General features: G+C 37.8%; 1 protein-coding gene across 1 annotated transcript; it reads right to left on the bottom strand.

Moving 5' to 3' along the window:
* Positions 1 to 185: 185 nt before the first annotated feature.
* umad1 (UBAP1-MVB12-associated (UMA) domain containing 1) lies at positions 186 to 24,060 on the bottom strand. The gene is made up of 4 exons (XM_081376357.1): positions 23,950 to 24,060; positions 23,572 to 23,699; positions 7,923 to 8,008; positions 186 to 1,153 (listed from the first exon to the last, which is right to left on the bottom strand). Exons 2-4 carry the CDS (start codon positions 23,648 to 23,650, stop codon positions 875 to 877), a joined length of 444 nt encoding a protein of 147 aa, XP_081232483.1. The 5' UTR covers positions 23,651 to 23,699; positions 23,950 to 24,060; the 3' UTR covers positions 186 to 874.
* Between the last annotated feature and the right edge of the window lie 867 nt (positions 24,061 to 24,927).

The raw sequence follows: 24,927 nt of genomic DNA on the forward strand, positions 1-24,927 counted from the left end.
CACCATCAAAACATTGTTTGCATCCAAAACGGCCCGGCACAGCAACACTGACTCAATGATATGCTACACCTTTAAGGTTTATGGGTACTCACTGTAGTTACAGCAAATATAGTGGACTAGCCAAAAGGCCATTATGATTGTCATTTTTAATATTTAGATATATTTTAAAAATATAATTTATTTTTGAATTAAATACTTATATCTGTTATCCAATTATTTATTTTAGATATGTTTAAAGAATTACATTGCTGAGTGACAGATTACTATAAAATCATTCTTTCTATGTATAATGACTGGTTTAAGTGAACGATCTGGAAGAAAACTTTTTGAAACCAGTTCCATAAATTACAGTAAGTCTTTGCAGAACTAAGAAAAAACTGAGGAAGGCCAACGCAGACTGCGATGTCTGAAACATCAAACAACCGAATGCAACTACTGAGAAACATAACAGTTTCGAAACAATTTCAGCATATCATCTTATGCTACAGGACCCCACAGAGTCAAAATGCTAAATTGCACAGAATTTACACCCGTAAAATTTAAACAAACTACATTTGAAAAATGTAAAGCCATAGGTCATCTTATAAATACTCATCTACTGTTTTTAAATGAGGCGGTAACACTCATCTCACACAATCATGTGTAAGATCCTGAGAGACTGTAAACCATCTTGATGCGAACTTCACTAACTTATTTAAACTAAATGGACAATATGTTCGTTTGAGCCCAACACCCTATAGTCAGTGACCGATTTTTTTTCAGCTAACTGGAACTAGATCTTCATTTATTTAAGAGGCAAGCGGTTAAGGAGAATCTTGATAACCAAAGGCTCATAGTTCATCACGTGTTAGTAATATGACTGATGGGCTGAGAGTCACGGCTCACAAAGCACCGAGTTCTCCAAGGAGAAGTCATAACGAAAGTTGGCTAGTTTGTCATTTATGTCGTGAGGCAAGGTGATATCTGTTACAAAGGGCAGGCCTGCCTGCATGGCAAGGATGTGTGGTGCTAAAGTGAACGGTATATCGCCTAGAAGTTCAGGGAGAGCGGGGGTGGCGTCCACACCGTGCGTTTCTGAGGACATCTTAGCAGATGTGGGCTGAGAGGAAGGCTGAGCAGTCTCTGCAAATCCTCTGTTCCCGGCACTGGATGGCTGAACAAAAAGAAAGAAAATCCACAGTGAAAACTGAGAAACCTGATCTGTTGAAGAGCAGTACTGTTATTATGTTCATCACAGCATGTGTGACTCAACTATAGTACCATTTACCAGACTGTGAGCTGGTGTTTAGCTCTTTAAATCCCCATCAATGCTGAATGCTCAAGGTCAGGTGATATAATACGTCAGGTATCAGTTCCTTTAGCATTTTTGTTATTAGTAAGACTGACTGCAATGAGTCAGGAAATGTGCCTCGTCTCATTATTACCCCCAAAAAGAGAGAGCCTGCAGCCACATAGCTGAGAAATCTGGTCTCATATGAGGTGGATGATTCATTACAGCCCTAAAACATCACGATGAAGGAAGTCATGTTGTACCACAACTAAAGCTGAACGTAACAGTCTGAAACAACTTATGATGCACAGATGTGCAGCACATTTAAAACTTTGTAAATAGATGTGAATTATTTTCATCAAGACAATAAACAATTCTCATTCAACTACACTACTGTTTAAACGTTTTGGGCCAGTAAGATTTTGAATTTTTTTTTAAAGAACTTAAAACTGTTATTTAGCAAAATTTTAAATGAATCACATTAAATGAATCAAAAGTGCCAGTAAACACTTTTATATTGTTACAAAAGATTTCAATTTTTAAATGCTAGTCTTTTGAACTTTCTATTCATAAAAGAATCCACACACAAAAAAAAAAAAAAGTTTTGTAGTTTTGTATCACACTGAAGACTGGAGTAATGATGCTGAAAAGGAATAGATTACATTTGAAAATATATTCAAATATAAAACAGATCTTTTGTATTTTACTGTATTTTTGATCAAATAAATGCAGCCTTGGAGAGCATAAATGACTTCTTTCCAAAAATATATATATATATAATAAAAATAAATAAATAAATAAAATAAAAATAAAAAATAGTAATAATAATTGTATATATATACAGTGAGGAAAATAAGTATTTGAACACCCTGCTATTTTGCAAGTTCTCCCACTTAGAAATCATAGAGGGGTCTGAAATTGTTATCGTAGGTGCATGTCCACTGTGAGAGACATAATCTAAAAAAAAAAATCCAGAAATCACAATGTATGATTTTTTAACTATTTATTTGTATGATACAGCTGCAAATAAGTATTTGAACACCTGAGAAAATCAATGTTAATATTTGGTACAGTAGCCTTTGTTTGCAATTACAGAGGTCAAACGTTTCCTGTAGTTTTTCACCAGGTTTGCACACACTGCAGGAGGGATTTTGGCCCACTCCTCCACACAGATCTTCTCTAGATCAGTCAGGTTTCTGGGCTGTCGCTGAGAAACACAGAGTTTGAGCTCCCTCCAAAGATTCTCTATTGGGTTTAGGTCTGGAGACTGGCTAGGCCAAGCCAGAACCTTGATATGCTTCTTACAGAGCCACTCCTTGGTTATCCTGGCTGTGTGCTTCGGGTCATTGTCATGTTGGAAGACCCAGCCTCGACCCATCTTCAATGCTCTAACTGAGGGAAGGAGGTTGTTCCCCAAAATCTCGCAATACATGGCCCCGGTCATCCTCTCCTTAATACAGTGCAGTCGCCCTGTCCCTACCACCCCCATGCTTCACAGTAGGGATGGTGTTCTTGGGATGGTACTCATCATTCTTCTTCCTCCAAACATGTTTAGTGGAATTATGACCAAAAAGTTCTATTTTGGTCTCATCTGACCACATGACTTTCTCCCATGATTCCTCTGGATCATCCAAATGGTCATTGGCAAACTTAAGACGGGCCTTGACATGTGCTGGTTTAAGCAGGGGAACCTTCCGTGCCATGCATGATTTCAAACCATGAGTTCTTAGTGTATTACCAACAGTAACCTTGGAAACGGTGGTCCCAGCTCTTTTCAGGTCATTAACCAGCTCCTCCCGTGTAGTTCTGGGCTGATTTCTCACCTTTCTTAGGATCAATGAGACCCCACGAGGTGAGATCTTGCATGGAGCCCCAGTCCGAGGGAGATTGACAGTCATGTTTAGCTTCTTCCATTTTCTAATGATTGCTCCAACAGAGGACCTTTTATCACCAAGCTGCTTGGCAATTTCCCCGTAGCCCTTTCCAGCCTTGTGGAGGTGTACAATTTTGTCTCTAGTGTCTTTGGACAGCTCTTTGGTCTTGGCCATGTTAGTAGTTGGATTCTTACTGATTGTATGGGGTGGACAGGTGTCTTTATGCAGCTAGCGACCTCAAACAGGTGCATCTAATTTAGGATAATGAATGGAGTGGAGGTGGACATTTTAAAGGCAGACTAACAGGTCTTTGAGGGTCAGGATTCTAGCTGATAGACAGGTGTTCAAATACTTATTTGCAGCTGTATCATACAAATAAATAGTTAAAAAATCATAGATTGTGATTTCTGTAATTCTTTTTAGATTATGTCTTTCACAGTGGACATGCACCTACGATGACAATTTCAGACCCCTCCATGATCTCCAAGTGGGAGAACTTGCAAAATAGCAGGGTGTTCAAATAAAAATTCTAAATTATATAATAGTTTGGGTGTAGTGGTGTACTGTATTATAACATAATCAGCTCTAATACACCAGTAAGAGACACTGTCAATCCTGTGCATTATCAAGTAAGGTCAAATGTGAAACTAAATGTTAATTTGTCGATGATTAAATGAGCAAAGCTTTCTTAAGCTGCAGGAAACAGAATATGGTTGTCTTAGTTGCGGAGGTGGTTTCTTACTTTTCCTGTTTGTCTTATATGAGTGCCAAACACATGTCAGACAGGGAATGATGATCTATTAATGTCAGTTCTTTACTGTAACATGAGACTGGAACAATGCATAGAGGGAGAAACAAAAACACTGAACAACTAACTGAACTAAATAAGGTGGAAATCTTAGTTTCCATACGAATGAAAGTGGATGGTGATCGAAAGCTGACTAAAAAGCACAGTAAAAGCAGTCCATGTGATTTGCACTAAAATCCAAGTCTCCTGAAACCACATGATAGCTCTGTGCGAGAAACAGCCTAAAATTTGTTTCACTCAAAATTGAATCTTCTCCTTGGAAATATTGGTCTCTATTCATACTCATTGTAAGGAAAAGAGTAGCTTGGATATTCTTTCAAGGAAAAAACTAAATCATACCAGTTTTGATAGACACAAGGTAAGTAACTGATTAGAATTCTCAGCTTGTCCTTTAATCATCTGAATGAGGTTTCTGAATAGCAGCTTTGTGTAGCTCATAACACAAGGCTTGTGGTCCGACTGAGTCACAGAACTGCTAATTCAACTCTGGTCATTTCTGAGGATGTGCTTTCGTGGCATTTAACAGCTTTCCTATGAAGTGTCATTCTGTTCCTGTCAATGTTTCGCATGTAGTGTCAATTAATTTCCCCCTAAAAGTCTGCATCAAGCGTGAAAAGCATTCCCTATTGTGGCGTATATCTAGGCCTGTCGCGATAGTCGATAAGTCGATTAATCGCACGATAAAAAAAAATGAGCTCGATCATTTTTCCGGCCGCGATAATTCCATTTGCATGCTTGTTTGTTTTCCTCGTCTGGATGACCACTCTCGCTCGGTTCTTTAGCGTATAGGAGGAGTGAACCCGCTTTGTTGTCAGTTGCATGGTCTTTGTGTGGGGAGGCGGCACCGCGGCGCTTGTCAGTGACATGGTCTTTGTATGGGAAAGCGCCGGCGGGACTGTTTGCGGCTACTGCCGGGAGAGAGAGAAGACGCTAGTTGTGAGTTGCGACAGCGAGCCCTATCACATGAAAATGCGTATCTATACCACGAATGTTATTTCTCGTGCCATTTATACGGCAAAAATAGTTTTTGCGTGCATATGATACGCTCTTTATGGCGTGTAATACGCACGCACTCCTCACCCCTAATCCTAACCAAGTATTTTCAGTGCGTAGCATACACACGCAATAAGAGCGTCTCCGTCTTCCCGACAGTACACAATCACTTGACAAAGTAACAGGAGTAACAGTGCAAAATTGTGTGATATGGCTTGTTGAGGCTTTTTAAAATTTGTTTACAAAGGTCCTAACTGTCAGTTTTGCCTGTTATGGAATGTATCACTATTTAAGCCTAATGTCTAAAGCCTAATGTTTAGCCTAATATTTTTTGAAGTGCAATTTTGTTTACATCCATTTTATTTATTAACAGACATTTATTTTGTTAACAGACACTAAGAGTCCATTGCTTTCATTGTTTTTGGTTGTTTTGTTCATTTTTTTGGATATTTAAAATGTTTTCCGTTTTCAATGTTTAATATTCTTTAGAAATAAAAGTTTATAGATCGTTGAAAAGGTGTACCTGCATTATTATGCCATTATAATTATATTAAATGAAAATGGTCTCAGAGCGACAATATTATCGTTTATCGCGATAATTTCTTGGACAATTTATCGTCCAGCAAAATTTGTTATCGTGACAGGCCTACGTATATCCAAGGGAAACAGACAAAAAAAGAAATACGGCTGGACCTTTTGGATTTTGTCCATTGGGAACTGATTGGATCCTTGTTAATTGCTGTGATCTCATGTTAGCAACAGGTTGCTGGAGAAGAGGGATTATTGTCCCAGTGCACACGTCATCAGAGACGAGATGTTACAAGAGGGAGAGGAATGTTTTTATTAAAGATTCATTTAAAAAAATAATAAATGATGTGCAGTTGGCCAGATAAATCCTTTATAACAAACACTGCACCATTCCATAAAAAAATAAGAATTTTCTATTTTGATTTCATTGTGACTAACATTAAAGGGTTAGTTCACCCAAAAATGAAAATTCTGTCAACAGTTCTCTCTGTCGTTCCAAACCCATAAGACTTTCGTTCATCTTCTGTGCACAAATGAAGATATTTTTAATCTAGAGTCCATTCACCCAAATCGCGGAGGTTCAAAATGTTCATAAAGAGCTTGTAAAAGTAATCCATATAAATCGGGTGGTTTGATTGATCAGCGAACTTACATAGAGCACTCAAATATAGTAAATGGAAGCTCAACTCTACTTTCTTGACGCATGAGAACAAACCTCTGTTCTTTCAAATTCCATTAAAAAATATCTTCATTTGTGCATCGAAGATGAATGAAAGTCTTATGGGATTGTAACGATATGAGAGTGAGTAAATAATGACAGAATATTCATTTCTGGGTGAACTAAAGCTTTAAAGCAGGGGTGTCGAACCTCAGTCCTGGAGGGCCACTGTCCTGCAGAGTTTTGCTCCAACATGCCTCAACACACTAGCCTGGAAGTTTCTAGTATGCCTAGTAAGACCTTGATAATCAGGTTCAGGTGTGTTTAATTGGGGTTGAGGAACTAAACTAAACTCTGCTTTAAATCACTGTGCTGTTTTTGTGATCATGTGACCTCTTTGGAACTTCTAATTCTTTGGAAACTCACATCGCAAACTACACACCGTCAGGCCTCTTTGACAGCTGATGATTTTCATGTGGTTTTTCCATTATTTTGTCCACGTGATTGTAAACCGCACTTATCCCATACACAACCCCAATAACTGACTCTAGGCTTTGGGATTTTGTGAAAGCCTCTCATATTCAATGAGAAAGAGTGAGACTGAGCGTCTTTCATTAGCCATATGTCTCCACGCGGTGCTGGAACAGATTGCTGAATGGCAGCGGCACATGTTGGCGCTGTCCAAGCCCTGCCACCTGGCACCTGTCACACACCCGCTCGGCCAGCGCAACTCAAGGGGATCTTTCTCTCTTCAGTGCTGTTGCGCGCCCAGCACACAGCATATGGAAATCACGCCGGCCCACTAACACAGAGGACTCTATGATTGATCCTTAAGATTTAATTAGGATCATACTGAAAACGTAGCAAACTCTGTGTTTACTGATACTCAGCTCTAAGCAAAGAATGTTTTGATGTTTTATCATCCGCCAGGTCAAACTCAGTTTGATCACTTAAAAAAAAAGTAACAGCACACCTTTCCTCAACAAGCATTTACATCATCAAGTCTTTATGCTCTTTTCCAAATAATCACACATTTATCCAAAAATGGCTAAAAGAAGCATAAAGGTGCGGTGACACTAGTGAAAATTTGCCAGCAAAAAAGTCCACTGTTAATAGGGTATCGATCAAAGTGACACAAAAGTCACTTTAGAAATGAGCAGCTTTCTGTTGTTCAACTAAATTAAACCTGTTGCAAATCTTCCTGTGGAAATTTTTCTCCCTTACGGGAAATTCCAGGGTTCCTAATGAAATGACTGAGTTTTGCCCATGTAAATAACGGTAAATGTGACTGCACCTTGAATTTTGTCTATATGACTTGTGATGTGCACTACATTTACAGTCTTCTGCTATATGATAGATTTATGTGAAGAATGGACTAAAATTTAAGTTGTTATTCACTGATAATCTTGCCCACCAGTGAACCTCTGGGACTGGACCAATGGGTCAGTGAGTTGTTCAATCTTTTGAGCCTATACTTTCAATAAACCCGCTGATCCGGTTCACAGCAGTTTCAACACACTTCAACAGCAATTTGTAACTGTTTTGTTTTGGAAAATTGGTGGGTAATTCGAATAAATTTTTACGTTTGTATTATCTGCTTACGCCCTACTAATGCTTTTCCATACGAATCACATTGTACAAATTCATACAAAGTCTTACATTAATAGCTCTCTGGATGGGAAGATTATAAATGAATGATGACTTAGCCTAAATTTTGTTAGAAGTTTGTTGTCATACCATCATTAAGTATATGTAATTATGGATCACTCTATTAAGTGAAACAAAACACACCTTAGATGGTTGTACTATTACATTTGTTGCAGGCTGCTCAATGTTCATGGATTGAATCTTCCGTCGCTGGTCCTCGACAGTTTCACCTGAAAGGCAAAGAATAAACACAATGAATACTTTTGAAATCAATCACAGAAGAAAGGCATAGCGATTCCCAATGCCAGTCATAGCCGCTTTACGGCAACGGCTTGATTTTCAAAAAGTGATAACTTCAATAACTTTTTCTCCATGGCCAGGACAATTATCTGGATTAACTACATTTAACAAGGTAGATTACTTTCTTAGATTACTATCGTAGATATATTACAAAGCATTCCTTCTACGTACTTACAGCCACAATCAACGGTGTTACTTAAGAGTAACCTGCAACACCTTGAAACCATAACTAGACCGAATGCTGTGTAACATAAAAAGGCATTCTCCATGCAAGACCCGTTCGCATCATTAGGGCCCAAGCCCTGAAAGGGCGAAGGCCCTATTGTTTCCGGTAGGATTATTTATTATTATTTAGGGCCCAAGCCCTGAAAGGGCGAAGGCCCTATTGTTTCCGTAAGGATTATTAGGGCCCAAGCCCTGAAAGGGCGAAGGCCCTATTGTTTTCGGTAGGATTATTATTATTATTATTATTATTATTATTATTATTATTATTATTATTATTATTATTATTATTATTTTGTCAACCTTTCGGCCACTTTTGGGGCCCTTAACATGCTCGAAAACTCTTGAAACTTTGCACACAGGTCAGAACCCGCGGCCATCAGGGCCGGGCTGAGGCTGGTACCCGGGCGTGGCAGGGGGGCTCAACAGCGCCCCCTGGAACGGGATCCGAACACGTGTCCATAAATCAAACACGCTTGCATGTAATAATATGAAACTCGGTACACATATAGATCTCATCGGGCCGAACAACTTTCGTGCTCTAAGTTTTACGCCAGCCCAACAGGAAGTCGGCTATTTAGGGTTGTTTGGAAACGCATGCTGTGGAATTTAATGTACTCCTCCTAGGGAATTCATCGATTCGCCTCCAAACTCGGTGTGCATGAAGTCAAGACATTGAGGATGCTAAATTGCGGACGGATTTTTGATATCTCGAACGGTTTGGCCGTGGCGAGGAAACGAATTTATGGCGAAAAAATGAAACAGGAAGTGTGTTATAACTTCTGCATACATTAACTGATCTTGATGAAACTTCAGCAGTGTGTTCGTTGTAAGAGGCCGATCGCACAGATGTGACTATTGTGAGTCAAATTTATAGCGCCACCAACAGGCAGCAGGAAGTACATCACTATTAAAATGCTTTGAAATCACTGTCTTATTTTTACCAGATTTGCTTCAAACTTTATGTGTACAATGTAGACACACGGCAGATGTAAACCTGTGAAAGGATTATTGATATCTTAGATACTGTTGCCGTGGCAACGCATCAAACTTTAATATTCTTTTTTTATGCTTTTGAGACTCTTAACATACTTGAAATTGCATGAAACTCGACAGACACATCACATTTATTATCCAGTAGACATGTGCAAAGTTTCAGAAACGGGCGTGGTGAGGGGCTCAGTAGCGCCACCTTTAGTCATAAGTGGGGGGGTTAGTTTTATCAACAGCAACAAAACTTGGTATGTGTATTGTTCTCATCAAGACGGACAACTTTCTAATTTACATTAACCATCTCCGACCAACAGGAAGAGAGATATTTTGGTTTGAATGTGGATTTTCTGAAGAATTTTCTCTCCCTCTCTCTGTGTCTGTGTGTGTGTAAGGGGAGGGGGGATTTGACTATTGCTTTTATATTGTTAATCAAGGTTTCAGGGGCTTTTGGGGTCCTTAACGTGCTCAAAAACTCTTGAAACTTTGCACACAGGTCAGAACCCACGGCCATCAGGGCCAGGCTGAAGCTGGAACCCGGGCGTGGCTGGGGGGCTCAACAGCGCCCCCTTGAACGGGGTTCTAAAACTTGAACCATATATCAAACACGCTCGCATGAATTAATAGGAAACTCGGTACACATATAGATCTCATCGGGCCGAACAACTTTACCCCGGTCAAGTTTTACGCCAGCCCAACAGGAAGTCGGCTATTATGGGTTGTTTGGAAAACGCTTGCTGTGGAATGTGAAATACTCCTCCTAGAAAATTCACCGTGTCCCCTTCAAACTCGGTGTGCATGTAGTCAAGACTTTGAGGATGCTAAATTGCGGACGGATTTTTGATATCTCGAACGGTTTGGCTGTGGCGAGGAATCGAATTTATGGCGAGAAAAGAGAAACACGGAAGTGGAATAACTTCTGCATACATTAACTGATCTTGATGAAACTTCAGCAGTGTGTTCGTGGTAAGAGGCCGATCAGATGGATGTAGCTATTGTGAGTCAAAGTTATAGCGCCACCAACTGGCAGCAGGAAGTGTGTCACTTTCAACATGCTTTTGACAAAAGTGGGGGGGTTAGTTTTAACTACAGTAAAGAAAAAATAGTTTGTATATTGTTCTCATCAAGCCGGACAACTTTCTAATTTACATTCAATAGCTCTGGCCACCAGGAAGTCAGATATTTTGGTCTGAATGTGATTTTTTTTGCAAAATCAGCCTCTGAATTTTTAGCCACTCCTCTTAAACTATTTATTTTATTCGTACCAAACTTTTTCAACATGATGAAACTACATTAAATATGCTAAATTGTGAATGGATAATAAATATCTCAAACGGTTTTGCTATGGCGAGGGATTAAATAATGTCTAAAAAGGAAACACTAAAAATCTTCTAAAAATGTAATTATATACCATTTATTTCTATATAAAAGTATACAAATATCACAACTAAACCCATTTTATTCTGTTTTTGCAATTCAAGAAGAATGAAAAAGTTAAAACAGGCTATTTAGTGCTATTTGGTTCAACAAAAAAGCAAACATAGGGCTATACTGCCCTCTTGTGTCCAAAAGGACATCAAAATAGTATATAAAACTTTTTACCAGGTAGGCCAATATTGTATTTAAATATACATTTATTAGGTATGTGTCTGAGGATATTTTCCCACCGGTTAATCGACGTGTGACACAAGTGGGTGCTTTTAAATCGCTAATATAATAGTGTAAGAAAAATAATGATAATGTTGCACACACAAATCACACACATGTGGGAAAGAATGATGCTTTTAAACAACACTAAACCGCCATTAGGTGTCGCCAGGCATCCATCTTAATAAGCGAGTCATTGATTCATTCGTTCAAACGATTTGTTCGAATGAGTCGATCATGATTAAGACAGATGTTTATGGATTGATCATTCAATCTTTGAGTCAACCGATTCGTTAAAAATGCTGAATCATTCAGTTATGAGAAAACACGTGATGCGTGATGGTTCTGCCGTGATCTTTGTTTAACTATTTTCGCTGCTGAAACAGAACAGAAACAGTCAACATTGCATCTAAAATGTAAGTGACTTAATTGTAACTGTTTATTAACCTGTTGTATGAAATCTAGGGGTGGGAGAAAAAAAATATTCTTAGATGCATCGCGATGCGGACGTGGACGATTCTGAATCGATTCACAAATGTCAAAAAATCGATTCTCTAAAAAAATATTTTTCTAATAACGTAATATTGACGGAAGGCAAAAGGCGGAACTCTAAGCGGACGTGCGTGCAGTCTGTGGCGCGCACATAACAGAGAAGTTTCTTCTGCTCACCAAGGCTGCATTTATTTGATTAAAAATACAAACAAAAACAGTAATATTGTAAAATATTATTCCAATTTAAAACAGCTGCTTTCTATTTTAATATATTTTAAAATATTATTTATTCCTGTGATCAAAGCTGAGTTTTCAGCATCATTACTCCAGTCGTCACTGTCACATGATCCTTCAGAAATTATTCTAATATGATGATTGATACTCAAGAAACATTCATTATTATTTTAAATGTCGAAAACAGTTGTGTACAGTCTTTGATGAATAGAAAGTTCAAAAGAACAGCATTTATCTGAAATCTAAAGCTTTTGTAACGTTAAACACTACCGCTCAAAAGTTTTGGGTTAGTAATAATTAAAATTTTATTTTTTGGGGAAATAAATAAAATAAATCAGTACTTTTATTTATGAAGGATGAGTTAAACTGATCAACAGTTACAGTAAAGACATTTATAATGTTAAAAATATATATATTTGAAATATATGCTGTTCTTTTGAACTTTACATTCATCAAAGCATTTTGAAAAAAAAAAATCTGTACACAACTGTTTTCAACATTGAAAGTAATAATGAATATTTATTGAGCATCAATCATCATATTAGTATGATTTCTGAAGGATCATGTGACACTGAAGACTGGAGTAATGATGCTGAAAACTCAACTTTGATCACAGAAATGAATTACTATGTAAAATATTTAAAAATTGAAAACAGCTGTTTTAAATTGGAATAATATTTCACAATATTACTGTTTTTGTTTGTATTTTTAATCAATAAATGCAGCCTTGGTGAGCAGAAGAGACTTCTCCTAAAAACATTAAAAATCTTACTGACCCCAAACTTTTGAACAATAATATATATATATATATATATATATATATATATATATATATATATATATATATATATATATATATATATATATACATATATATGTATGTGTGTGTATGTATGTATGTATGTATATATATATATATATATATATATAAATATAGCTGTGAGCAGCGATGGAGGGCCAAAGCCGGCGGTACCGCCACCCCGGTGCCTTTAGTTGCGGTGCCACCGGCTTGGGCCCGTAATCGCTGCTCGCAGCTATATATTTTTTTTTTCTTCATTATTTTTTTTTTTGCCTTTTTGACACTTTTGGGGCCCTTAACATGCTCAAAAACTCTTGAAATTTTGCACACACGTCAGAACCCGCGGCCATCAGGGCCGGGCTGAAGCTGGTACCGGTGCGTGGCAGGGGGGCTCGACGGCGCCCCCTGGAATGGGGTCCGAAAACTTGGTCCATAAATCAAACACGCTTGCATGTAATAATATGAAACTCAGTACACATATAGATCTCATCGGGCCGAACAACTTTCGTGCTCTAAGTTTTACAAAAGCCCAACAGGAAGTCGGTTATTATACGTTGTTTTTGGAAAACGCATACAATGGAATGTGAAATACTCCTCCTAGGGATTTCATCCGATCGCCACCAAACTCGGTGAGAATAAAGTCAAGACATTGAGGATGAATTCTTGCGAACAGATTTTTGATATCTCGAACGGTTTGGCCGTGGCGAGGAAACTAATTTATGGCGAATAATGGGACACAGGAAGTGTGTTATAACTTCTGCATACATTGACAGATCTTGATGAAACTTCAGCAGTGTATTCGTTGTAAGAGGCCGATCACATGGATGTGACTATTGTGAGTCAAAGTTATAGCGCCACCAACTGGCAGCAGGAAGTGTGTCACTTTCAAAATGCTTTGAAGTCACCCTCTTACTTTTACCCGATTTGCTTCAAACTTTATGTGTATAATGTAAACACACGGCAGATGTAGACCTGTGAAAGGATTATTGATATCTTAGATACTGTTGCCGTGGCAACGCATCAAATTTTAATATTCTTTTCGGATGCGTTTGAAACTCTTAGCATGCTTGAAATTGGATGAAACTCGACAGACACATAACACTTATTAGCCAGTAGACATGTGAAAAGTTTCAGAAACGGGCGTGGCAGGGGGGCTCAACAGCGCCCTCTAACAGGGTCTGAAAACTTGGTTCATATATCAAACACGCTTGCATGAATTAATATGAAACTCGGTACACATATAGATTTCATCGGGCTGAACAACTTTCCCTCTGTCAAGTTTCACGCCAGCCCAACAGGAAGTCGGCTATTATGGGTTGTTTGGAAAACGCTTGCTGTGGAATGTGATGTACTCCTCCTAGAGAATTCATTCAATCACCTCCAAACTCAGTCAGCATGAAGTCAAGACATTGAGAATGCTAAATTGCGGACGGATTTTTGATATCTCGAACGGTTTGGCCGTGGCGAGGAAACAAATTTATGGCGAGAAAAGAGAGGAGACGAAGTGTTATAACTTCTGCATACATTAACTGATCTTGATGAAACTTTAGCAGTGTGTTCGTGGTAAGAGGCAGATCAGATGGATGTAACTATCGTGAGTCAAAGTTATAGCGCCACCAACTGGCAGCAGGAAGTGTGTCACTTTCAACATGCGTTTGACAAAAGTGGGTGGGTTAGTTTTACCAACAGTTACAAAAATCAGTATATATATTGGTCTCACCGAGCCGGACATCTTTCTCATTTACAGTTATTAGCTCAGAGCAAAAGGAAGTCAGATATTTTGGTTTGAATGTGGATTTTTTGGATATTTCAGACTCAGACAGAGTTTTTAGCTACTCTTCCTAACTGGTTTATTTTATTCACACCAAACTTTTTCAAAATGATAAAGATACATTAAAGATGCTAAATTGTGAACGGATATTAAACATCTCAAACGGTTTTGCTATAGTGAGGGACTAAAGTAAAGTAACACTTAAAGCCTCATCTTCTAAAAATGTAATTAAACACCATTTATTTCTATATAAAAGTATAAAAATATCACAACTAAACCCATTTTATTCTTTTTTTTTTCAATTTAATAAATATTTATAAGTTTAAAAATAGTAATTGTACTATTTAGTCCCATAAAAGTCAAGTCATACATAGGGCTATACTGCCCTCTTGTGTTCAAAATCAGGTAGGCCTATTGTATCTACTTAAAAATATACTAGGTATGTGACGGTGAGAATATTTTACCACCGGTTAATCGACATGTGACACCGCTGGGGGCTTTTGAATCGCCAACTTAAAAACGAAAGTAAAATATGTTCGTCCACACTGACATTGATAGTGGTTGAGCGAGCGTTTCAAATTAATTCCTATGGAAGTAGGAATTAACTGAAAAACGTTCACTCTGTTCTGCTCGTTCCTCGCCGTGGATGTGCACCGTTATGAATGCCCGTGCAGCCATGAGCATTTTAGTTTAATTTTAAAATTAGCGCCTTTCGGGGGTTGATTGCTTGAAATTATTTTACAAAAGCACAATGTTGTGTTTTATTGCGACTGTACACAAATATAAGTTAACACTTTGCAGTTTGAATGTCGTCCTGTATAATGACGGAGTATGTTTTTATGTGTCCACTGTTCAAACGCGCCCACGCCACACACACACACCCACCCACACACACACGGTTTACTATCTTTGTGGGGACTCTCCATAGATTTAATGATTTTTATACTGTACAAACTGTATATTTTATCTCCTTACACTAACCCTACCCCTAAACCTACCCATCACTGAAAACTTTCTGCATTTTTACATTTCCAAAAAAACTCATTCTGAATGAAGCTTGTTTACCCATGGGGACCTCTATTTAGGTCCCCACTGTGATACGAGTCCCCATGAGTCTGTGTGCATTCAGGTTAAAGTCCCCACCGGGACAGAAAAACATGAACACACACACACACACACACACACACACACACACACACACACACACACACACACACACACACACACACACACACACACACACACACACACACACACACACACACACACTAGCATTGCAATCTTGACATTGCAGCCTGTTCATTATAGACTTAATAAAATATAATAATAAAATGGTCAACCTAACATATAAAGATTACACTGCTCTAAATAGTCAGTAGTACAATTCGTACAATCACAGTATGCACCGCTCCACTGTGAATTTTCCAAGGACATTTTTGCGCATGTGAAGAGGATCATTTTTCCCTTCGATATTGGAACGTGAGTGAAGTACAAAGCATATAATAAACAATAGTTTAGCATCCAAAAAAAGGTAATTATATATATATATATATATATTTTTTTTTTTTTTTAAGTGACAAGACAAAGAATATTACTTGTCTGATATATATATATATATATATATATATATATATATATATATATATATATATATATATATATATATATATATATATATATATATATAGCTGCGGGCAGCGATGGAGGGCCCAAGCCGGTGACACCGCCACCCCGGTGCCTTTAGTGTACTAAAGGCACCAGGTTGGCGGTGCCACCGGCTTGGGCCCGCAATCGCTGCTCGCAGCTATATTTACATCTTTTTCCTGTCTGAAGTTGTAGATGGTGTAATTCCTGCTTGAAAATGAAACCCAGCCTCTTCCTGTTGCTCCTGAAAATAACACAGCTGAATGTCTTGGTGATCGTCTGCTCACCTCTGGGGCCTTCACACACACCACGGCTCCTCCCTGTGTTATTAACACCTTCACAACACCTCCACAAATAACTTCCTCTGAGATGGTGTCCATTGTTTATGTTCTGGGAAAAAGCTTGTATGACTTGCGTTTAAAGGGGCGTTCACAAGTGACAGCAATATATAAAAAACAGAGGTCACCACTAGGTCTTGGTGTTTGTGTTCAAGTCACTGTACCTCCTGGACTGCAGTTTCCAACTGCATCATGATGTGGGTCACATTCTCTGCTTTCATTTTTTATTTAATTTTTTTGCATGGGCAATGCTCTCTGTTCCTCATTTAGTATCAAACTTCCATCGCCAAACGACAGTGAATTATTTGCTGCGAAACACTGTAAGAGTGAATTTCTTATAAGACCTTCCCTATACCAACGGGGTGTATTGCACCAAAATATATTTTTTAACCAAAACCACAATTCAAGTTTCATTTCCCTAATGTTTTGATGTTGTAGCTGAAAATCAAAACTGAAAGTAAAGTTTTGGTAATTGAACTCTGGTTTGATTGCTGATAAGGTGTTCTGAACATTTTGTTGTGTTCTCAGGTAATAAATCAAGCTGTAGAAAAGTTTTTCCACAGTGAGCTGATTCTTGATATTTCAGCCAAAGAAATTTTACATATTGCAACCTGACACTGAACGCTGAAAGAGTCAAAACATAAATTGTCTATTACTGTATTAAAGTTTGAGAGCATTGTGATAGTCTGCTTTCCTTTTGTTCTTTTTTTAAGGCCTTTTTGTGTGTTTTTGGTCATGCACCTGCTCTAAAGTTTTTTTTGGATGTGCACTGCACATACAATCATTGGAGAAAAGCATAATTTGAGAAGTGCTAATTAAACAGCATTGTTTAAATGATTTCGGCTGAAACCGAAAAAATGCATATTTTTTGGTTGCCAAAATTTTGGTTCATCACTAACAGACCTGATCCGTTTATGACCAGATGTTAAACACATGCTCTTCAGGAATGTAATAAAGTCTCAAATCAATTTTATTCAGCTTTAATAGCAAATACGGAAAAAACAAACACACAATTAGTGTGAAAGGGTGAAAGAGCACAATTATTGAATTCATTCACTGGAAGCCTTTACATTACACAAGCATCTAAAGTCAAATAATAAAAAAACAATATTAAGAAAAGTAGAACACTACTCAGTACTATTGGCTGGATAACTTCAGCAGTGAATCAATATTAACACCAAGAACGATAACTATAAATCAAAGTAAAATAAAAAAAAAAATAGCACCCACACCACAACCGTAACGATAACAACGATCTGGCTTTAATCACTTTCAGATCGATTTCTTTCAGGCTGGTGACCAATAAAAACATTGACAGCCAATCAAATCCATTTGTCTTTAAAGCGTGCGTTCTGGGTGTAGTGTTCTCAGGTGCTTGAATGTTATTGTCTTGGTGTGGATTGTGGAGGCCAAGACGTTTATCACTTGTTATAGCATTTGTTCTTTCTGTGAATGAGCATTTAATATTATATTAAATAATTCAGTGGAAACAATTACAAAACTCAACATTTTGCTTGTACTGTCCTTGTTCCAAATATCATGGTGACGGACGGATATAGGTTTACGTTTCTTGCCACCGCACTAGCCATTAATTTTAATTGAAGGAGACGTAAGCATGTTATCCAGGCATTAATGGCAATTAATGGTAATCCCCTTATACTGGGAGTGGCCACATATGAGGTGTTTCTGGGATGTTATAGTACGCGTAATTCTTTTGTCTTTTATGAGTTTAATAAACAAATTGTCTTCTGTCCAAAACATACCATGCCCTCTTTAAAGAATGATGTGACTAACCAGGTGAACTGTAAATGCAAAAAAAAAAAAAAAAAAAAAGCGTATTGGCCGTATTTTCAATTGGTGCAATTTGAATGGTATGGAAACGCAGCCAAAGCTGAAACAATCTGTATTGTATGAAGTGATAGATAAATAAAGGTGAGTTGACATGGAACATAAACTGATCCTTTGCTAAGCTCCTACTGTTTGCCATTTTACAAATCATATATGGCCTCATTTGCACTTCAAAGTCAAAGCAAGGAATTTCTTTCCCCAAGAGAAGTGGATCTGTGGCACAGATAAATAATGCAATGTAAAGTAAGCCTATATTGTGTCCCTTATGTGCTGTCAGCATGTTACCGCAGCCGCATACGCAAGTTCCTTGGGCCTGTTCTAGTGTGCTGAAGGTGAACCGAATGAGAGGCTGCTCACTCACTGCAGAGCCAATGAATAGAGCATGACGTACAGATCCCCTTCCACGTAATCTGGGCGTAATGAGTGGATCTAGAAGGTCCAACCACACCCTAACCCTACCCATAACTATATCCCTCCAGCCATTAGATCAACAGAGGTGGAGCTGGACTAGGTCAAGCTCCACCCATGATGTCCAGAGAGCTGGACGTCATTTGACTCTGCAGTGAACACCACTTCATATGAACCGCTCACACTCAGTAGGAGCAGTGTTGGGTGTAATGCGTTACAAAGTAACGCGTTACTGTAATTAAAATACTTATCTACTGAAAAGGTAAAGTAAGGGATTAGTTTTAATTTTTAGGTAATTTAATTACAGTTACTTATAATGTACTAGCGTTACATACTGTAAATTAGTTCAACAGGTTTGCATAAATAAATATTGAATTTAAAAACTAAATGTATCGCCAAAGGTAAAAGTGAACGCTGCCTCTTTAAAATCGTTCTGTAGTGCAGTTGCGCGTGACGAGTTCGCGGCGCGGTAGTTGGTTACGTTGTCTGAAGTGGAAGATGTCGGTAGAAGCGAGTGGCTGTTTTAGTAAATGGAAATATTCCAATTATTTCAATTTTTGACACAGGTAGACAAGAACATTACGGTACAATGTAAGCTATGTCCTGGGGAGAAAAAACTATCGGCCGCTGTAAATACAGCACAAGTAATCTCCTGAAGCACCTGACAAGGCAGCATCGACGAACACTTTTGAGTGATCCATATTCGTCGACTAGGGTGACCAGATGAGATTGGCTGAAATTCGGGACGGGGGGGGGGGGGGGGGGTTGGGGGTTTGAGAGAGTGTGTTGCTTGGGGTAGTCCTACTATTAGACTACATAGCCTATAATAAGATGAATTTTCAAACCTGAACCAAACATATTTGAATCAAACATATAATAATCAAACATATAAAGATCAACAGTCTGTCATTAATATTTAGTCTGCCACAAAAAAACAATATTAAAATCATGAACTCAAATTTCATTGTGACCAAAAAAAAAAAAAAAAAAAAGACTGTTGTAACTGCGTAAATCAGACATTTCAGGCTATAAGTCTAACGCTAATAAGCCTTATGCCAAAATTATTATTATGACGAAATTGTCGGTCATTAAATAAGAAAACTAAATAATTGTGTAGATGATTTGCTTTGTGAAACCCAACATCAGACATTAGGCCGAAATTTTTTTTTTGCACACAGTGCCGCGACCGATCAATCACTCCTTTACTGGCTGCCTGCACATTCACTGTCCTCGCGGCTGCGGCAACTCGCGCTCGCTTATCAATGCATTTTAATTCGCGCCTACGGTATCTTTGTTGAACTTCAAAAAAAGAAAAAGAAAAAGAAAAAGATGGTGCAGCCAATAAGCAGCCGGCGGGGGCTGGCTGCAGGACGACTCAACCTCCACGGACAGTTTTTAATGTTTTATCAGACAATATAAGAATTTGCTTTAGTATAATTTTCGGGACAATTAGGGCCGGATTCGGGACAACAGCTTAGATTTCGGGACTGTCCCGAATTTTTCGGGACGTCTGGTCACCCTATCGTCGACAGATAACGCTACGGCAACCAACTTGATTTTACACAGGCGGTGCAGAAAGTGTCTGAAGGTGAGCTTAAAAAAATGATTGCAGGCTACCTAGTGCAAGAGATGCTACCTCTGCGTACTGTAGAGTCTCCGTCTTTTAGGCGCATACTAAACAAAATACCTGTGTGTGGCAAAAAAGCAGCCCTGCCCGATCGAAAAGTGTTACACTGACATGGAAATCAAGCTAAAAAGGACATTCGAGAGTTTGGAATATATTTCCACGACTGCCGACATTTGGACGAGCCATAACAAAAGTCTTCTCGGAATGACGGCAAATTGGATTGATCCTTCTACTTTTCTACGCGGACACGCAGCATTAGCTTGTAAAAGGGTTAAAGGGTTAAAGGGAGACACACATATGATGTAATCGCCAATGAAATCGAACAAGTCCATTCAGTTTATGGACTTAACTCTAAAGTGACAGCAACTGTGACAGACAACGGATCCAATTTTGTCAAAGCATTTAGAATGTTCGAGCAATCAGATTCTGATGAGGAGTCAGAGGAAGATGAAGAGGTGACATTTACTGATGTTGCACAGACTCTCTCCACAGACTCTGATGGACAGTTTTCTCTCCCTCCACACTTAAGGTGTGCATCACACACACTGAACTTAATTTTTCATGATGTTGAGAAATGGCTAACAGCAAATGAGTCCAAAGTCATGTACAGAAGTGCTATTTCAAAGTGTTCTGCACTGTGGACAAAAGCGAAACGTTCTTCTGTGGCTTCAGAGTTAGTAGATCATTTTTTCAAGAAAAAACTCATAGTGCCTACTTCAACACGATGGAATTCATTTCACGATGCCCTGTCCAGGATCACTGACATTCCAGTTGCTGAGTTAAATACGCTCAGTCCAAAGTAGTCGATTGCCGAGTTCACGCGTGTGATCATAGGTACTAAACCTATGCGCGTGAACTCGGCAATCGACTACTTTGGACTTCACCCGAAAACAGGATGTAAACACAGGTATTTGCGCTGGCTTAAATAACATCATTTTTATACATTTCTTTCACATCTACTGCAGTCAGATTCACTCGTGTTCACTCTGAAGGAATCACTCACATTTTCTGTGCACTTGTAATGACACATCAAGGATGTTAAGAGGCTAAAAGCAGGTTTAGTACTTGCCCTATTGAAGTCAACAGGGTGCAAATTTTAAAAATAGAATAACTCGGTGTAGGCAACACCGATTTTTGTCGTTGTTCTCTGTATTGACAGCACTCCAAATGTACAAAAAAATGAGCTCAATGTTAAAATTGACCGGAGTTCTCCTTTAAGGAAGGTCTAATCTCGGGAATGCACAAAAAAAAATCCATGAAAAGATATACTATCTCTTAGTGTTGTGATCCCATGAGGTGAAAAAAAAATTGCGCTAAAACACTCACCGAGTTTTTATTACTTGTTTGTTATTCAGATATTTTTCAGAGGAATTCTGACCGTTAACTAAAGGTTACAGTGAATTAGAAATGAGTTCGTTTTGTTGACACACATGACTAGCCTACATATAATATTGTATTCGTTGTTTTGAAAGCAAGTTTCATGTTTACAGCTTGATACATGTCATGTAACTTCTCTTAAGTTAACCTTTTTTGTTATTCAGATATGTAGCAGAGGAATTCTGTTTAACTAAAGGTTACATTTGTTACTGAAATGTTAAATAAAGCTAAAATGCTTTAAAAGGATAAACTATTCCATGTTTGACTCATATTTAATTATTAAGAGTTTCATTTCTATTGTCGATCTATCCGGTCGAGGTTTATAGGGATTTTAAGAAGTAATTTGTTTAATTACTTGTTGAGTAATTCAATTACTTTTCAGACAGAGTAATTAGAAAAGTATTTTAAATACAATATTGATGATGTAATTAGTAATTAATTACTTTTTAGAAGTAACTTACCCAACACTGAGTAGGAGTTATGCGCAGTGTTATATATCAATGACATGATAGACTAATTGTAAATTGCGATTCCATTCATACAGGAAAAATTCTCAAAAAATTTCAGGTAGTCAATTTGAGATTGAACCGTATTTAGTGCTCCAGACCAAATCGACAAGTGTGTTTTACTGCTGTGTGAAGGTAGCGTTCATGTGTTTGTCCCGTGTTTGAACCCCTTTAGTCTAGTTCCAGGTTGTACCAGAGCACTTCAATGTAGTTCAGGAATCATGCTTGAGTTGAGTTAATCTACAATTTACCCTAAAGTACTAAGGCTGGTTCACATGAAGCAAGCTGCACTCTGGACCGGATTAATTTCATAATGTTACATCACGTACCGTTTGTGTTCCAGTTGCCAAGCACACTCCTTAAACCCATAATGAAGAGTGAATAAAAGAGGTTTCAAAAATCAAAATAGACATTGGGTGATGTACTTTGTTTCAAAATGAACCTAAAATGCTGCTGAAGATTATGACTCAGAAATCAATAGAACAATAATAGATTTATAATCAGTTTGTAATAAACACTAAGACTTTGCTTTAAAAATAATAATAATAATAATTTATACATCCCAGAACTGAACACAGTCAATATAAAATCAAAAACTGAGCCTATTTACTTACATATTTCTGTAGGCCATGCGGCCTTGCCAATAGTAGCCTATAATTTAATAGCAGTTAACATTATTTTCATAAGAGTTAAGTGACAGGCTTCATACAAATGTTAACTTCAAATTAAAAGCATCAAGGCATCACTCTCCTATTGTGAGAATCTCTGTTTATTTCCAAAACATTCTCACAGTATGGTTAGCCTAAAATTGGAGAACCAGCATAGTTTGCCATCCATCTATCCTCAAATATTCAGCAGTAATTTTCCATTCCCTGGTTACCAATATTTCCTCGAACTACATGAGCACATGGTGTGAGCTATTCAAATCTGGCTCAAGCCCTCAGTAAACATATCCTGCTTTTTATGAAGCAAGGGATCTCTCTCTTTCCCTTTGACCTACATTCCCTCTAATACAGTAAAATGTAGGCTGGGAGGCATAAAAACATAAAACCTTATTACTGCAAGTTGCAACTAGCACAACAAAAGGTATGCTATGTAATTTCATTGTATTAACTGTCGAGGCTGTGGCATCTGTATCCACTCCAGGTACAGGAAAGGTGGTCCACAGAGGTACAGAGAACCCAAAATACATGTCCTGACTTATTACTACTTCACATTAAGGAAAAAAAAAAACGTCAAGGCTAAATAGAATTGTATTAACTATTACTATTGATGAACTACATTGACAGTGAATGTGAGGATTGAACTATACTGCCCTCTTGTGGTGGATGGGAATTAACCAAACAACGTTTGGATTTATAGTTTCCTATTAACAATATTTTGGATGGTCACACGGACAGGCAGATAGATAGATAGATAGATAGATAGATAGATAGATAGATAGATAGATAGATAGATAGATAGATAGATAGATAGATAGATAGATAGATAGATAGATAGATAAACAGATAGATAGATAGATTTCATTTTATTATTAAAAAAAAAAAATCTAGACATTCAGAAAGGTGCTCCTAAAATAAAATGACTTACCAATGATGACAAATCCATCAGTTTCCCTCTCAGAAGATTTTTTCGCTCCGTCATTCTTGAATCCGAAAAACTTCAACATCTTGTGTGTCTGTGTTGAAAATCAGTCACTCCTCAGCACACGTGATATGCTGGTATGAAGCAGATTTCGAAATCAATCGAGTGTAACAGGTGTAATTTTCTTTTTCTGTATGCATTCAAAATCAATGTGATCTAACGTTATATAAAGTCACAACATGAAGTCAATGAAAACTGTGCTGCCGCTTTGTTTTTCCTAGACAGCTCAAGAAACAAGCAAGTTAGCAAGCGTTGCTATACTACATTTCTACTGAACAATAAAAAGAACAATCTTTTTGAGATTTGAGTGAAATACTGTCTTACTTAAAATCATACGAGTATAATATTTCAGTTTTGTTGTGGTAAAAGCGAGCTGCTCGACTGAAGTTTGTTTACTAGTCCTTCCCACGCCGTGTCCATCTGCTTTTTCGCTCCGTGTGAAAACAAAAAATAAGCTTTTGTGTATCACTCTTACAATGCATTTCCAAACAAAAAAAATCCGACAGTTCTTCAAGCTCACGAAGTAAAGCATCAATAATGTATCTGTAAATATTTAAAAAAGCATGCCCCTTACTCAAGGGCGTAACTTTGGGTCTAACATTGGGGGGGTTAAACTCGTGGCATATTAATTCATTTATTTATTTATTGAATAATTTTCTTGCGTAAAAGGTAACATGCTAATTTGCCGTTCCTGTATTAGAAATACATTGTGATACTTTTACTGATTTAGGATACTTAACGTAAATGCAGCTGTTCATGACTATTTTGCCATAATGACACACAGTAGTTAAATTAAGTGTTTAAGCACTAGCCAGCAGTGGCAGCTTCCATTTAATTGATTTTTTGTGTGTGTTCAATATCTTATTAAAAAAACAAGAACTTAAAGATTAATCAATTGCATCACTGTATTGGCACCTACATGCAGCAAATGTATAATGCACAATTCAACTCTCAATACATTACACAATACAGGCTGGCACACTGGAGTGCAGCTTGCACCTTTATTCTAAACAGATTTCACATATTGGTGGGCATCACCAAAACTCAGTGTTTCTCAAACTTCTTCTGCCATTCCCCACTTCGGAGGTAGGAAAGGGGTCCGAGCCCCACCTGTCCCATCACATTTAAAAACTTAACATCAAAATAACAGCATTAAAAACTTTCAAATAGAGAAAATGAAAGTGCAATTATATTATCACTTTGCATGAAATAAGACTCAAAAGTAGATAAAAAAAATTGTGTTTGCATTTAGCCTCTGATAACATCAAATTCAGAAACTGAGAAAATACAAGTGTGGACTAG

Source organism: Scardinius erythrophthalmus (assembly GCF_964197995.2).
Source record: "Scardinius erythrophthalmus genome assembly, chromosome: 10".
Classification (NCBI taxonomy): Eukaryota; Metazoa; Chordata; class Actinopteri; order Cypriniformes; family Leuciscidae; genus Scardinius; species Scardinius erythrophthalmus.

Coding starts and splice junctions, on each gene's coding strand:
- umad1 (XM_081376357.1), bottom strand. CDS start 23,650: ATGTTGAAGTTTTTCGGATTCAAGAATGACGGAGCGAAAAAATCTTCT. Junction 8,009..23,571: donor TGATGGATTTGTCATCATTG/GTAAGTCATTTT, acceptor TTTGCCTTTCAG/GTGAAACTGTCGAGGACCAG. Junction 1,154..7,922: donor TAATAGTACAACCATCTAAG/GTGTGTTTTGTT, acceptor CTTTTTGTTCAG/CCATCCAGTGCCGGGAACAG.